At 54.0% G+C, this 15,028-nt stretch overlaps 3 protein-coding genes across 3 annotated transcripts; all 3 read left to right on the forward strand.

The window, feature by feature from the left end:
- Positions 1-1,025: 1,025 nt before the first annotated feature.
- LOC141916742 (protein S100-A12-like) lies at positions 1,026-1,668 on the forward strand. Its single transcript, XM_074809498.1, has 2 exons — positions 1,026-1,178; positions 1,420-1,668. Exons 1-2 carry the CDS (start codon positions 1,026-1,028, stop codon positions 1,666-1,668), a joined length of 402 nt encoding a protein of 133 aa, XP_074665599.1.
- A 2,304-nt stretch (positions 1,669-3,972) lies between these two features.
- LOC141916865 (protein S100-A8-like) lies at positions 3,973-5,626 on the forward strand. The gene is made up of 3 exons (XM_074809714.1): positions 3,973-3,994; positions 4,759-4,986; positions 5,401-5,626. Exons 2-3 carry the CDS (start codon positions 4,786-4,788, stop codon positions 5,563-5,565), a joined length of 366 nt encoding a protein of 121 aa, XP_074665815.1. The 5' UTR covers positions 3,973-3,994; positions 4,759-4,785; the 3' UTR covers positions 5,566-5,626.
- Positions 5,627-8,957: 3,331 nt separating this feature from the next.
- LOC141916592 (protein MRP-126-like) lies at positions 8,958-10,841 on the forward strand. Its single transcript, XM_074809249.1, has 3 exons — positions 8,958-9,079; positions 9,698-9,856; positions 10,509-10,841. Exons 1-3 carry the CDS (start codon positions 9,071-9,073, stop codon positions 10,692-10,694), a joined length of 354 nt encoding a protein of 117 aa, XP_074665350.1. The 5' UTR covers positions 8,958-9,070; the 3' UTR covers positions 10,695-10,841.
- Positions 10,842-15,028: the final 4,187 nt, after the last annotated feature.

Genomic DNA, 15,028 nt, shown 5'->3' on the forward strand with positions numbered 1-15,028 from the left:
TACCAGGCACTAGGAACATCATGGGATCTCTTGCATGTGGCAGCACCCACCCGACACCGGGAAAGGGCAGCGGTTGCCAATGTCCTCAGTTATTATCAGGCAGCAATTACAGCTGCCGGGAAATGCCACCTCCTGAGACTGGCTGGCAGGTTTCCGGCACTCTGGCGTGCCCAGATTTGTAATGTCTTTCTTGGCTCCCCAAATAGCTGCTAGGAAATGATTCGGGAGTAATGTTGTTCATGATTTTGGAGGGGTGACAGGGTGGTGGGATGCATTGGCCATCCCCTAGCACCTGTGCAGCAGCGTGCTGTGGGCAGAGACCACACCTCCAGCCAAATTCAACAGTGTCAGGGCAGATACAGGAGTGATGAACCACATCTCCCATTGGGAAAAACCAGCATCATCCCACTGGAGACCCTCACCCAGCACCTGTCATGTGATCTGGAAAAAATTCCTCTTTCACCATCTCTACAAACACCCTCAAACTTTGCAGGAACTTCTCGGCTCCTGGGAAAGACCCTGCTCCATCACTGGCCCACAATGCTGGCTCCCTGCAAATGTCTCTTTTGGTGTTTCCTTGTTTTGTCTTAACGAGTTTGGGGTGTCCCCTCCCTCGTTAACAGTGGGAGCAGTCAGTTCCTGGAGCCAGGTAAGAAATTGCCGCCTGGGCGTGCTGTGTAGCCTTGCACAATTCCTGGGGTTATTGCCCCGAAGGAAATTTGAGGGTGTCACAAATCATAGCTCAGGGAGACTATAAAAGAGACCTCACCTCCAGAACACCGTCACTGCTCCTGCCCGCTCCTCTCCTCCCGAGCCCCATCGTCTGCAGAAGTCAGCCCCAGCACTGCTCGTAGTAAGTAGGTCCTTGTCAAACGGTGACTTCAGGCTTCGTGCTGCTGGAAGTGTCACTGGGATGAGCCTGACCCCAACTGGGCAGCTGGAGCCCAGCTGGGGCTCCCGGAGGAGAGGACAATCCTTCTCCTCCGATAGGGTTTAACCTTTTGTGCCTGTCCCTTCCTAGCAAGATGAAAACTGACCTGGAGCTCGCCTTGGAGTGCATCATCAACATCTACCACCAGTACGCCATCAAGAACCCCATAGATGACTACCTGAGCAGGGACGAGTTCTCGGAGCTGCTGAAGGAGACCGCCAAACCCTTCATCTCCAACACCGTGCCGGTAAGAGCCGAGCATGGCCCAGCTCTCCGAACACTGGAGAGAGCTTGAAGGAGTGGCAGCCTTCTTGGGGCATGGGAGTGGCTGAGAGGCTCCCAAAGGGGAGGGAGGTTTTTTATTAGGATTTCCCTGAAACCATGCAATCCTTGCTGGGTGAGCCTCTTGCCGTAGCTGCGGGCTGGCAGGTGACCCCGAACCCTGCTGTGCTTCTGGCTGACTCTTTTCTATGTTTTTCCTGCTGCAGCCTAACACATCCACTGATGATTACATAAACACGCTCTTCACCAGAGCAGACGGGAACCATGATGGTCGCCTGAAGTTCACCGAGTTCCTGAGCACGCTGAGTCTTGTAGCCATTGATGCTCACAACAGGTCCCACAAGCATCCAGGTGCTGGTCATGGCCATGACCATGGCCACGACCATGGCCATGATCATGGCCACGACCACGGCCATGACCACGGCCATGACCACGGCCATGGTCCCCGCAAGTGAAGCGGTTTCCAGGGTAATTTTGCCCACGGGCTCGTGCTCTTCCAGCAGCATCATCCCTTCTGTTTGTCCACAAGCACAAACCTGTAACCAAAACTTTGTCATCTGCTTCTGCCTATGGCACTGAAATAAAATTTCTTTAAGCACCTAATGCATCTGTATTGTGTCCTGTTGTCTCCAGGGAGGATGCAACATGTACCCAGCCCGTGGCTGGGGGGGTTAAACACAGATTGAACTGGAGGAGCAATGGGAAAGGGAAGGCAGGAGGGGGGAGCCCTGCTCCCTGCATGGCGGGGAGCCAGGACAACAGTGCTGCTGGGTCCCAGCTGAGCAGCGCAGGCTGGGGGAGCTCCCCGTCCTGAAGCGTGTCGGATCCCGGCACGCTCCCACTGCCTTCCCCAGTCTCATCGGGTTCCCTGCACAGGGTGGGTGGCCCCAGCACCCTTCACCTCAGCAGACAGAGAGGTGCACAGCACCTCATCACGCTGCGGAGGTTCCTGGGTAGGGGCAGCCGGTGACTGCACAAGAGCGTCCTCAGCCCTGCTTGTCCCGGTCCCTTTTTGCACCAGCTCCAGAACATGCCAGGGGTGAAGCACAGCCAGGGGCTGCTTCCCCAGGTGACTGCCGAGACCCAGCTCCAGACCTGGGGGTGCAGCATCCTGGGGGTGCGTGCAAACCCGCAAAGCAACCAACGCTTATCTTGCAAGCCCTGACACAACACAGGATGAGGCTGAGGGGCTCTGGAAAGCTGGTGTTAACTCTACACAATAAAGTTGAGTGGTTTTGCTAGTATGGGGCAACAACCTGACAGGTCACAGCACATTTGAAATCCACCGCAGGCTCCTGGGGAGCAGATACATGAGCAGAAAAGAGCTCCCGTACCTGCCAGTGACTGTGCACTGAGTGGAAAACTCCCAGGCTTAGGACACCCCAACATTCCCAGTATCAGCTGAAACCAGAAGCGTGTCCCACGTGAAACCAAGCTGCGAAAGGAAGCACGGGGCTATGGTGTGGTTATTTGCACTCGGTGACACAGCCGATCACTCTCTGGCTCCACAATTTTGCCATTGGGGAGCAGCCCTTGTCCCCCAGAAACAGACATTATTCACTGTCCTGCACGTGGGTGTCAGTTGGGCATCACCATCCTTGCGGGGCTGGGCATCCCGGGCTGCCTCCCCTGCATGTTTTGGGGAACACGTCCGGGAAAGACGGGAATTCAGAGCCCACAGGTGTGTCTGCGTGGGGACTGTACAAGTGCACAGGGCAAAACCCGGGCTTGGCCCATGCTTCGCAAGGCCAGCTGGGGAATGAGGATGTAGTTTTGGATTGTTGTCAGTCACTAATGAGTAGAGCAGGAAAACAAAAAAAGCAATAAAATGAGTCAGGGATACCAGAATAAAACTCATGCAACAGTTCTTGATACTGCCTTCAGGATATGCAAGAAGCATCCTCAAACAGGAATGGTTACCCTTTTGTTTTTCTGCACCTACCCTCTTCCTGGAATCTAGTGTCTTATTTTTACATCTTTTGATAATCTCTTAATTCTTCTAGTACCTGTTCTGCTAACGCAAGATGGGTGGCACAGAGGTGACAGTTGCAAAACACTTGCTAGTTAATGCTCCAACCGGTAAAGACACTGATCTCAAATTTTCTTCGTGTTTTATGCCCAGTTTCCTCCACAAAGTTTCAGGAGCAAGAGGAAAGGTCTGGTACAAGTGGTGTCAAAATAGAAAGTAATGGACAATACTGTGGAAAACAATTTATTAAAAGGCAGATGCTGCCTTCATCTTTGCTAGTGTCCAACCAGTTAATATAGTAGAAAGCAGAGAGATCACATTAAAAACAACCAAGGGACAAAGTTATCCGTGTCTCTCTCAAACAACCCATCTTTCTTCTACACCGGCATGAGAACGTGCAAAATTTTCAGCACGTTGCAAAACTTGCAAAGTTTTGTCAAGTTCTGCCGAGATGGACGTGCCCTTTACGCTCACGTTGAGGTGTGGCGGTACGTCCAGTGTTTTTCCCATTCTTTGCCCCGCACACGAGCGGCTCAGCCCTGTCAGAGGTGACGGCGGGGTGGAAGGACAGCATTTCCAAAGCCCGGTGGGTGCAACCAGGAACTATGTGCAGAGGTATGAGACCGGGAGGGGTTCAGAAGTTCCCACCTTGCAATTTCCAGGTGCGGGAAATGCTAACTCAAGCTGTTGCTTGCAGCAGGTGTGTCACCATCTCTGATGAAAGAGGATCTCAGACATCTATAAAAGGGCTACCCAGGCTCTCGGATCACTTCAACAGACCCATCCGCTGCAAACCCTCCTTGGAGAAAAGGGTAAGTAACACTGCAATGGTTCTTGCAGGAAATAAGATGAGGGAGAAGTTATTTTGAAGATGCCATGCCTGTTTTATTCCAGGGTGATGCTTTCTACTTGGGGCAGGGTAGGAGGCTGGTTTTGGCTACAAAAAGACCAGTATAATTTAATGGCATTTCTGTGCCATCTTTACCGGAGGTGCAACTGTTTCCACTGGCAAGGAGAGAGACCTTTGGGGGTGTCACCTGCATGGTGGCACCCTGCAGAGAGCAGGGTCTCTGTGGTGTCTGTGGTGAAAAAGGTTTGTAGCCCAAAGAGGAGGGAGATTCGCAGATGGAGGAGGAGGTCAGGCAGAGGCTGCAATGGAGCCCGTCCCTGAACCGTGCTCCCTGCCTAGAAGTCATCCTTGCTGTCTGTGGGTAGGTAGAGATAACGCGGCTACAACCTGATGGGTTTGTCTGACTTGCCTGACAAATGCCTCCAGGTCAGTAAGAACAAGCTGCTTCTTAGGTGAAGCTAAAATTGGAGGCAGTTGGGCGATGCTGTAAAACTGCAATATTCCTAAAACCACCTATTACCTGCTCAGCGCCGAGGAGCTGCCGACTGCCCCTGGGCACGCTGGGCACTGCTCAGCCCTGGCGAGATAAGTCTCCTGGTGCAGATCTGCTGCTAGGCTGGGGAGGTGCAGCTCAAGCCCCTTGGGGTGCCTGGGTGAGGGCCAAGAGCATGGCATGGGGTGCCTGATTTTGGATGCATCTCATGGCTTTGAGGTTTCCCCCCACAGTTTCTGCATTACCTCAAGAGCTCAGCCATGTCTGTAAGGACCCAGCCCACAACCGCCCATCACGAGACTCGGCAATTCCCTGGAAACTGCACACTGGAGATGGCCCTGAAAACCATTGTGGATGTCTACCACCGTTATAGCATCCGGGAGGGCGAGCTCGACTGCCTCAACTTCAATGACTTCAAGACGCTGCTGACTGAGCAGGCACCGACCTTCCTGAAAGCTTGCGTGAGTGCCACAGGAGCTGTGTTGTGCTCCCTGGAGGGATGCTCTCCTTGGGGGGTTGTGGGGGGGATGTGGCTGAGGTTGCCTCTAGGTATGGTCCTGGGGGAATAGGGTGCAGTCCCCACCATGGCTGTGGTCCACAGAGTGTGTTTCTGTGCTCAGACCCAGCTTGTCCATGTGCTGTGAGACCACGTGTGCTCATCCCTCCTGCCACTGCCCAAAGGGGCTTAGGACAAGAGCCTGCCTATCTGGGATTTTAACTAGGGCTTAACTGCAAGGTAGGAAAGGGTCACAGTGATCCTGCAGCTTCCAAACACTTCCCAGGGCATACAAGAATAAAGTTGACTCGGTTTCCACCCGTGGGTGTGCAGCCCAGGGAGGGGGAAGGCTAACACATGTCCTGTCCCCCAATTTCAGGGCAGGAACAACCCCAAATACATGGAGAAGCTCTTCAAAGAGACAGACTTAAATAAGGACAAAGACCTGACTTTTGAGGAGTTCACCATCGTCTTGGCTAACGTGGCCGATGATGCCCATCGCATCATCCACAAGGATGACCGCTGTACACCAGACAAGGATTGAGTCTCAACGCACGGCCCATGAAAAACTCAAGAGAGGTTGCTTATAGGAATTGGGCTCTGGCTGCTTTCTGCCTGCTTGAATCACTCGTGCTTGTGAGACAATAAAGCATCACTTGAAGTTCACTGAGTCCTTCCTATCTCAGCACTCCCTTTTGCATCCGCCTCATGGACGGGGAGGGTGGGCGCCAGCTGCAGCAAATGCATGGTCCTGTTGGAGCTGGGGCATAGGGGCTTGCCTAAATGAGGCACCCCAAAAACCTGTCAAGGTAGAGACTTACGATCGAGATGTGAAAGGGCGAGAGCTGTGTTGCTCAGTGACTGGTCCAAGCCACAAGGGCTGGATTTATGGGCTAGGAGGGTATTAATGACCAGAAGACCAGTGCAAAACACTGCCTGAGCTCTGCAAGGGTTTTAACCATCAGCTGCAACATATAGTAGTTGTGTTAGAGGTTTTTCTCCTGGCAGAGGAAGTTTTCTGTAGAGACAGGGAGAGCAGAGACAGCCTAGCTTGGGGAAAATCCTCCTGTTTTGCCCATCCTCACTCAGCTTTTTCCCCTTGGTGGTGCCAAGTGCATCGTCTGGATGCAGAATCACCCGTGAGCAGGAAAAATGCATTAATATCCATGACAACAGCAGTTCCCAACAGAACACAGCCTTTACCACAAGAACAAGCCAGGGTGCTCTTAGGAAAAAAATATACACAGAAGTTACTATCTGTATATATAACTTCTAGTCCGTGGGAAATTCTGAGATTTAAAATTTTCTCCCTAAATCCCAATGAAATCTCAAGTTTCAGAGTTTTCCCACACAGACAAGTCACCCAGAGTGCTCCCTCCTAACCCTGCTGAATCACTTGTTACCCAGCCAAGATGGAACGCCCGGATGGTTTCCATCTCAGAGTTTTCCACCAGTAAAATATTCTCACCAAAACCCTGACAAGCTCCAGCAGGGCACAAGGATCTTGTACTTGACTGAGCCATCTGGGAGATGTCTTGCAGCACCAGCAAACATTTTCTGGGTACTAAATACACTGTAATCCAGCTCTTTCCTTCACTGAATGCTCAGGTACAACGACCACATGGGCCTGAGCAAGCATCTGTCCCAGCATAAGAAAGAGCAACACTTTGCACGTTGCAGCACAGGCAGGAAGGGCAAGTGCAATGGCCAGATCCAGCCCTGCAACCTGCCAGAGCTCCAGGAGGGCTTGGAGAGGGTCCAGCACCCTGCAGCAGTTATGCCGTGCCTGGCTCTTGGCACACTTTGGGCTGGACCAAGGCGGTGCCTGCTAAGCAGCTGAGTTTGTAGCTGTTTGATATGACTGAGACACATGTGAATGTTTTTTGGCTCGAGCTAAAGGTCTGGGACATCCTTTCCCCTGCAGCTCTAGGGTGGGAAAACCTCCAGGCCGCCCCAGCTCTGGTTGGTGGCTGCTCACGCCAGGTCACAGCTAGAGCATCGCTGGTCTGATAACGCCCAAGGGTGCTCAGAAGCCAGGGCTCAGAGTGCATCCCCTGGCTTCCCCAAGCTAAAACCACGTCTAGCAACCACAACATATGTCCTATCCTGATCCTGGGCTAAAACCTGCTGTGAAACACAACAAACCACATAGTGACAAACCCTGCCATGCCCTCTTCCTGCATCAGCCAGCCCCTTGCCTGTAAATGTGGATTTTGAAAGAGTTTTGCAACCATTGTCAAGCATGGGGTGCTCTGCCAGGGCTCAGGTCCTCAGAGCACAACCAACCCCAGTCACCTTGAAGCAGATCTTCTGCTTGCCATGGCTACTGGGCTGCTTGCGAGCCACCTGTTTCCCGCTCCTTAGCCTCTGCATCTCCAGCAAGCAGATGTTGGCTCAACCCCGGTGGCCTTGGGGCCAGGATTGCCACTTGCTGCAGCCACTTTGGCATGGCTTACGGGCACGGCTGGACAGGGAGGGTCCCCCTGCAAGGACACCTGCAGAGCCAGGCAAAAAGTTGTGCTCGGACATGTTTTGGTGACCCTGAGCAATACCCAGGCTCCCTGGTCACCTTAGTGACTGCACTGGCATTAAAAAGCCAGGTACCTGGGGTCTCATCCCTGCTGCCTGGTGGGCACATCTGAGGGTCTAGCCACCACCCCTCTTCAGAAACTGCTGGCCCACCCACACCCTGTAACCCATCCTTGCTCTTCCCCACCTCCAGGGTGATAAAATGACCAAAAGTATGGTTTCCTGAAATTGCTACAAAATTCTGCAACTGAGCGGATGGTCCCTGACACCCTGTTGTGTAACGCCCCGGCCCTTCTCCAGCTGTTTGGTGCATCAAAGCCCTCCTGTTGTGAAATGCAGAGCACCCCCCCAGTGAGGATCTGGGGTCCGGGTGGATTGGGGCCGCATCCCCCAGCAGCTCCCTGCATGGTGCTGCCCCGTGTCAGCTCATCTGGAGCTCCTGGAGCTCGCCCCGGGCCTGTCCATGGCCCCATTTTGGCCTCCACTTTGTGTCTGAGATTAGTATCATGTTCAGCAGGTTAAACAAACCCCAAAACGAGTCAGCTGAACCAGCAGACAGAGCGTTTTAATGAAGAAGCACTGGAAAATCTCGTTTTGCTCCTGGTCTTAGCTGCTCTGAGCCAAAGCGCCTGCTCTGGGTCTCTGCAACACTGAGAAGCAACAACAAAAAAAAGAAGCCACAAAGTGAGGACACAGTCCTAAAGTAAAAATACACCTTTCAGCCACACCTGGTCTCCACAGCTCAGAGCATACCTTGGGTGGGGAGAAACCACCCTTGGCACAGGCTGCTGCTAACCTGAGGAGATGAAATGAAGTTCCTGGAGCCCCACCCCGTATTATTTGTCTTTCATAAAGAGCTGTTTGCTGCAGGCAGGGGATGGTCCCCCAGCGCTGGGGCACTGCCCTCAGCACCAGCTCCATCCCTGTCCCCACGTCACATGGACAACCCTGGCCATGCTGTCCCATGACATCCCAGGGACAGTGGGATGCTTTTGGGTGCACAGGACCACGTGGTGCTTGTGTGCGCCAGGTCTGCAGGGATGGGGATGCTGCGGGGCCAAGCAGTGGTGGCTCATTGGAGAAGAGCAGGCATGATGATGTGTGTCTCGTTTGCCTCATGGCATGGAAAGACACCCCTGTGGAGGAGAGTAAAGCAGGTGGAATTGAAGAAGTCACAGGGAATGGACTTCTGTTGGGAGATGATGGAGAATTGCAGCCCCAATAGCCAGGTGGAGGGGATAAAGGGGACCCAGCTGCGGGGACATGGCCATGCCCTGGCCACCTCCCTGCCAGAGTACATGACACTGACCTTGCGGGAAAAGCCACAGAGACCCCTTTTAAGGAACTACCCCAGAGCCTTAAGCAATGCACAAGTATGTCATGAAGATGGACTGGAATTGGATGAAACAGAGACATTTCACAACCGGTGGAGTGGCACAGGCGGATGGCCAGGCTATAAGAGGTGCCGTGCTCAGGACCAGCCCCGCTCCAGCCTGAGGGGATCTCGCTACTTTGTCAAGATGAGCAAGGCAAGTCTGATGATGACATGGGCATTTAAGGTCTCCGTGCTCTTTTCCAGGTGTCGGTTGGGCCATCAGAGGTACAAGGACCCTTGGGGAGCCTCTCCTTGCCGTGTGAGCTGCCATCAGATGTTGGCAGAGGATAATTATCTCCATTCAGGCTCATCCGAGCACAAACCACAAGGCGAGATGTCTCCTCCTGGAAGAGGTTCCCCACAGCACAGGCTGACCACTGAAGGGGCTCCTGGACATCAGATCTCACACCCTGTATCTCTACAGAGGTTTTTGCAGTGTCAGCTATTTTGGAGCCTCGCTCCAACAGCACCTGACTTACAGAAGGCACATGGAGGGGGGAAATCAGCTCAGCTATTATCTGTAGTTGCACATCCCAGAGCAGAAGCAGACAAAGGCTGCAACCCCCTTTGGTCTCCTTTGGCTTGCAGAAGAGAAAACTCAAAACTAACAGCTCAAATTTATCCCCCCAAAAAGAATGACTGAACAAAAAACCAGGCTGCATCCTCATCTGGTGTGAAGCAGGTGGCTGTACCGGAGCCTCTCTGGTTTACATCAGACTTCCCCATCTCTTGTGGCTTCTGACATTATTCAGTGTAATTGTTTCTCTTCCAGACCTCCCAGACCCAGGAACCGCTCTCCGAGCTGGAGAAGGCCATGGATGTCATCATTGATGTCTTCCACCAGTACTCGAGACAGGAGGGGGACAAAGACACCCTGACCAGGAAGGAGCTGAAGCTCCTGATTGAGAAGCAGCTTGCAAACTACCTGAAGGTGAGTGGAGTCAACACAGGGTTTCTCATGGCCTACATGGGGAGGGAGTGGGGTGGGACCCTATTGCCTGAATTTCTCCAGCATCTGAATTCACCCCCTTCCCACTCTGCTCTCCTGCCCCAACACTGTCCTATTGCCACTTTCCAAACATGCTCCATATAGACAGCTGAAGGAAACCCACACAGGTCTGGGTGAACCCACAGCCAGGTATTTACCCTCATCGCCTTATCTGCAAAAATCAGTATCGCATTGCCCAAGAGTTCCTTTGCCATCTAGGAGCTATGAAGTCAGAAATATCAGCCAAAAAAACAATTTTTTTGTAACTCACTTTGCTAAAGCAGAAGGTGAAGTGTTTTTAATCCAACATGCTAAAGGAGAAGTTTGTGGCTGACGTAACGCTGCTGCCTGCATCGGTCTCCGCACCGCGTGGTGTCCCTGCAGTGATGCTGGCCTGTTGCTCTCCGATTGCTTTATTGCCACGGGTGAATCATTGTTGTACCCAAAGCAATGGGTGACAACAACACAGGGATGGAACCACTCATAGCACCCAGCTACTGGGGACCTGGCATCTGTGAGGGTCCCAGCGAGGCCGGGGAAAGGTTCGAGCTGTGATGGACAGGACTTTACCCTCACCCTGTCCCTTCCTTTGCAGCACGTGAAGAACAAGGCCACCATCGACGAAATCATGAAGGACCTTGATATCAACAAGGACGCGCAGATCAGCTTCTGCGAGGCGATGTTGCTGATCATCCGTGTGACCATCGCCACCCACGAACACCTCCACGAAGTTGAGGACCAGCAACACCAGCACAAACACCAGCACCAACACCACCACTGAGGCGGGCTGTGGTCCCCAGCCGAAGGCAGCGCTGTAGCCCCTGTTTTTCTCCCCTCCATCCCTCTCCACCCACCTCCCTCCTTTCCTTCCTTCAAGTTTGATGGTTTTGCTGCCAAATAAAGATTTGCCCTGAGGCTGTCAAAGCTCTTCTGTGTGTCCACGTGGGTTTTCCTCGAGGCAAGTCCTGCACCTTGCTCTCCCCCAGTGTGGCTTTAAACTAGGCAGATCCACCTTGGAGACAGGCTACAGGTTCTCAGGGGCGAGGTGGATGCCTGGGGAGAGCAGGGTTCAATTGCAGCGGGTGCTCACAATACTCCTTATATTATAATGTGCTCCACAGGTCAGGGAAGGCGGTATAATTTGACAGGTCTTTGCATTTTCAACTAGAAAAAAAAGCCTGTTTTGGCCTGAAAACACTCTACATGTCTCCTAGGACTGAGCTGTGGTGGTAGGCGAGAGCTGGAAGGAAGAATGGGGGTGAATGAGAACTCTTTTCTGGAGCAGCACCTTTTTTAGGGCACTTTTGCTCTGCAGAGCCCCAGCATGGGACTGGAAGTGTTTAGTTTTAGTGTTACAGCCCGCAACAAGGTCCAGACACTGGGTTTTGTGTGGATGAGAATCGAGAACCCAAACCTCTCACTCAGAGCATCCTGAGTTTGCCCTGAGGTGTCCGTTATTAATAGCTGCTTTCCAGAGTGGGTGGCTGGAAACGCCTCCGATGCTGCTGAGCAGCCTCCCACCGTGCATGCCCAGAGCCTGGCTACTGATTTGCAAATGTCTTTTAGAGGGGGAGAAAAAGGAACAGTTGTGATTTCCTAAGGGTGAGTCAAAGCCCTGAAATCACCCTGTTCTGTGAAGGAACCTGCCACAAACTTCCCCAAACTGGCAGCACTGAAGCAAGCCCCTGGTTAACACAAGAGTGCCACAAGTTTGCTTCACCGCCGCTGGCCAGGTTGCTTCAGCTTCCTTTGGAGTCAGTTTTGACATCTGAAGCATCAATCACCTTCTCACAGGACAAAATCTGCTGCAGGGACCAGAGTCCGCTCAGCTCTGCCTGAGCCTGCACAGGGTGGCAGGTCCCCTTTGGAGCCAAATCCTGCACCCAGCACTCAATCCCACACCCCAAAACGGATCAGGCACCCCATCCTACAGCACTTTAGGGTCTCTGGAGCAGGTAAGAGCCCCACACCCAAGGGAGAGTGTGGAGCTGGTTCATTGCCACCACCCTGCCTGGGCAGAAGAACCAAGCTGTCCCCAGGGCTGGCCCACAGGGACACACCCAGCTTTCAGGACAACAGTTGCTCAGGTCCCATTTGCAGCAGATCAGCTTTTCAGGAGCTCAGCACCTGCTGAGGGTGGTCAGCCCTTCTGTTCTCTGCAGCAGAGGGGCCTCGCACACAAATCTGGGTGCTAGGAGCACCCACAAACCACCCTGGGACCTTCCCCCAGCATCCAGGCAGGAACCAGCCTCGAAGCTCCTGGTGCTGATGCAACAGGATATTTGCCAACACCGCGGGACTTCACAGTCCCCTGAAACCCGGGGTGAGGGACTCCTGTTGTGTCACCCACTGGGGCTGTTGGACCATCACACCGGAGGTGGCAAAGAACAAGCCACCACACACCCTGAGCACAACAGCACCAGGACGCGGCTGTGACCAAGCAGAGGTGATCACTGGGGCCTCCTGTAATCGCAGAGGGGTCCCCAGATCCGTATTCATCCTTTCACCCCAACAGAGCTCACAGCTCCTGAACAGAGACCCCAAAACAATGTAAGCAAGAAGGTGTTGGCTGCACCCCACCTGCGCTGTGCCCACAGCTGTGCTGCCCATTCAGGGATGAGGATGGCAATTGGGTTTCTCCAGCTTTGCTGTTCCAGCACCACAGAACAGGAGGGGGGCAGCCCCCAGCCCCACCTGCCTTCACCCCCAGATTATAAAGCAGGATTCAGCCTCTGTAAGCTGAGGGCCAGGCTCCTGCTGCCACCTCGTGGCATGTTCCACAAAGGCTGCTGGGGCAGCCACTGGCCCCAGGGCAACTTGGGGAACCCGTGGGCCTGGCCAGTTCCCCAGGATTGCACCCCAGGGACACAGTGGCCGAGCCCATCGATCGCAGGCAGAGCCCCATCCTGTGACCCCCTACTCACCACATCTCCTATTCCTACACCACCAGCACTGCCTGCAATAAGCAGGAATATTCTGATTTATGTGTCATAAAAAAAGCAGAATTTTTGGGCTAAGCTGGCACCGTGAGGACATGCACCGATTTGCAAACACCCAAAACTCCTCTCTCACACCCTTCTTGCTCAAGCCATCACATCGTTTTGCCGGTAAAGGCTCCCTTCTTTCTCAACACTACCACATCAGTTCTCCTTACCCGTGTCTTACGGGGAGCAGGAGAAGGGAGAAGCATGGTGGTTCCTCCAGGGTACAGCTCAAAGCAGCAGGTAAATGCTGGGTACAGATAAATGCTAAATCCTCCTCCTTTCCCTGTCTGGGGGGTTATACCCCACATCCCTCTCCCTGAGCTTTGCCCAGGTGAGGTGCAATGTCGTCAGCTTGCACTTGTACCCTGCCAGGGATCCCAGCTTAGGCCTTGCCTAAGGACTATGTCACCCTGTTCTATCCCATCAAAATGGCCTTGGGGTGGTCCCACCAGCTCCTCACACTGCTGACCCCCTTCCAGGGCTCCCAAGCTGGATAAAAGGGGCTGAAACCTCCAAGGCTGGGTTTTATGAACGACTCTGCAACAAGGGGATGTGATCCAGCTGTGGCTGAGCTGTGCCTCCCAGCTGGGACCCAGCCCAGCCCCAGCATACCCATCCTGCTCAGTCCCCCTGCTCACCATGGACCCCCTCTGCACACTCTTGACCTCCTCCACTTGCTGCAGACCCCCTTCACCCCCCCAGACCCTTCCGCTTGGGGTCAGCAGGCCTGTGGCTGACACAGGAAGGGTTGGGCAATGCCCAGCGCTGTGGCAATTGGGGACTTCGATGCACCACGCGCGTCGCATTCGTTATCAGTCTAGACACGCTGATAGGGATGAGCCACAGTGGGGTGAAACTGGTCGGTCCTGGAGTGCCGGTGAGGCCTGTGGCCAGGAGCCGACCTGCCATCATGGGCAAAGCCAGGCCCAGAGCTCAGCAAAGCCAGTCTGACGCTGCTGTGGATGGCGACGTGCTGCCGCGGGATGGCACCGTGGTGGCAGCAGGCTCAGAGGGAGTAGCCAGCGGAAGGAACTGGCTCAGAGTGATTCAGAGCAATTTTCCTCCTAATTCCCCTCATTCCCCGGGCGGACGTGTGCTAATCGGGGCGGCAGTGGTGGAGGGAGGAGTACGGTGGTTGTAGGTGCCATTGCCATGCGTTGCCCTCCCATCCTTCTCCGCAAGTGCTTCCTGCCTGGTGCAGTGGCTTCTACACCGCTGTGCCTGGCCACCCCCCAGCATCCCCGGTCCTGGGGTCCTTCCCACACCTGGGCATGTGCCGTCCCCATGGCAGAGAGATGTTATTCTAAGAGTGTTTGTACAGAGATAGGGACCTGCCAACATAAAGCCCTAAACCCTGAGCACTTGGCCATTGACATGACTCCAGCCCATGAGAAAACACTCCTTTGCCTGCATCTCCATCAAGGGCATGGCCAGGAGCAGCGGGTGCCCTGATTCATGGGAGAGACGTCGTGGGGATGTCAGTCTTCCTGTGGGGTTTGTGCTAAGCAAGATGGCAAAGCTGTACCCCAAAAGGTTGCAGAATAAGTTGTGCTGCTGTCTGTGCCCAGCTGCTTGGCCATCCCAAATAAAACCCTGAAGTGTGTCCCTCAGGGCTGGGGCTCTCCCAAAAGCTCCAGCTCCAGGGGATAATAAGCTGCGAGAGCAGCCCCTGGGCTGACCTGGCTTCCACTGAAAGCATCTGTGTGCCGGGCAGCCCTTGCTGCAGAGGACCTGCAGTGACTTGCTGCCTCTTGCCTCACTGTGCCAGGGTAAAATTTAGCTCTAGACCATGGTCTGCATCTCATTTACAACCCACTTAATTGCAGAGATGTCTTGTGCCGCGCTGGCGGTGTCAGCAGTGGTACGTGGGAGGCACAGGTTGGCTCCAGCAACCCCTCCTCTCCCAAACACGCTGCTGGGAACCCGGCCCTGCAAACGCCGCCTGGGAAGGCTGATGCAGAGCATGATCTCATCTGGCTTCGTACCGTATCTGGCAATCTTGGGACGATGCCTGAGCCCTTAATGATAGCTGGCACACCCTTCATAGCAGGGAGGGCTTGTTACACCCCCTTTCCAGATGAGCAAACCTGGGGTCATTGACTTCTCTGAGACCACACAGAGAATCGGCCAA

Source organism: Strix aluco, chromosome 30 (assembly GCF_031877795.1).
Source record: "Strix aluco isolate bStrAlu1 chromosome 30, bStrAlu1.hap1, whole genome shotgun sequence".
Lineage (NCBI taxonomy): Eukaryota > Metazoa > Chordata > Aves > Strigiformes > Strigidae > Strix > Strix aluco.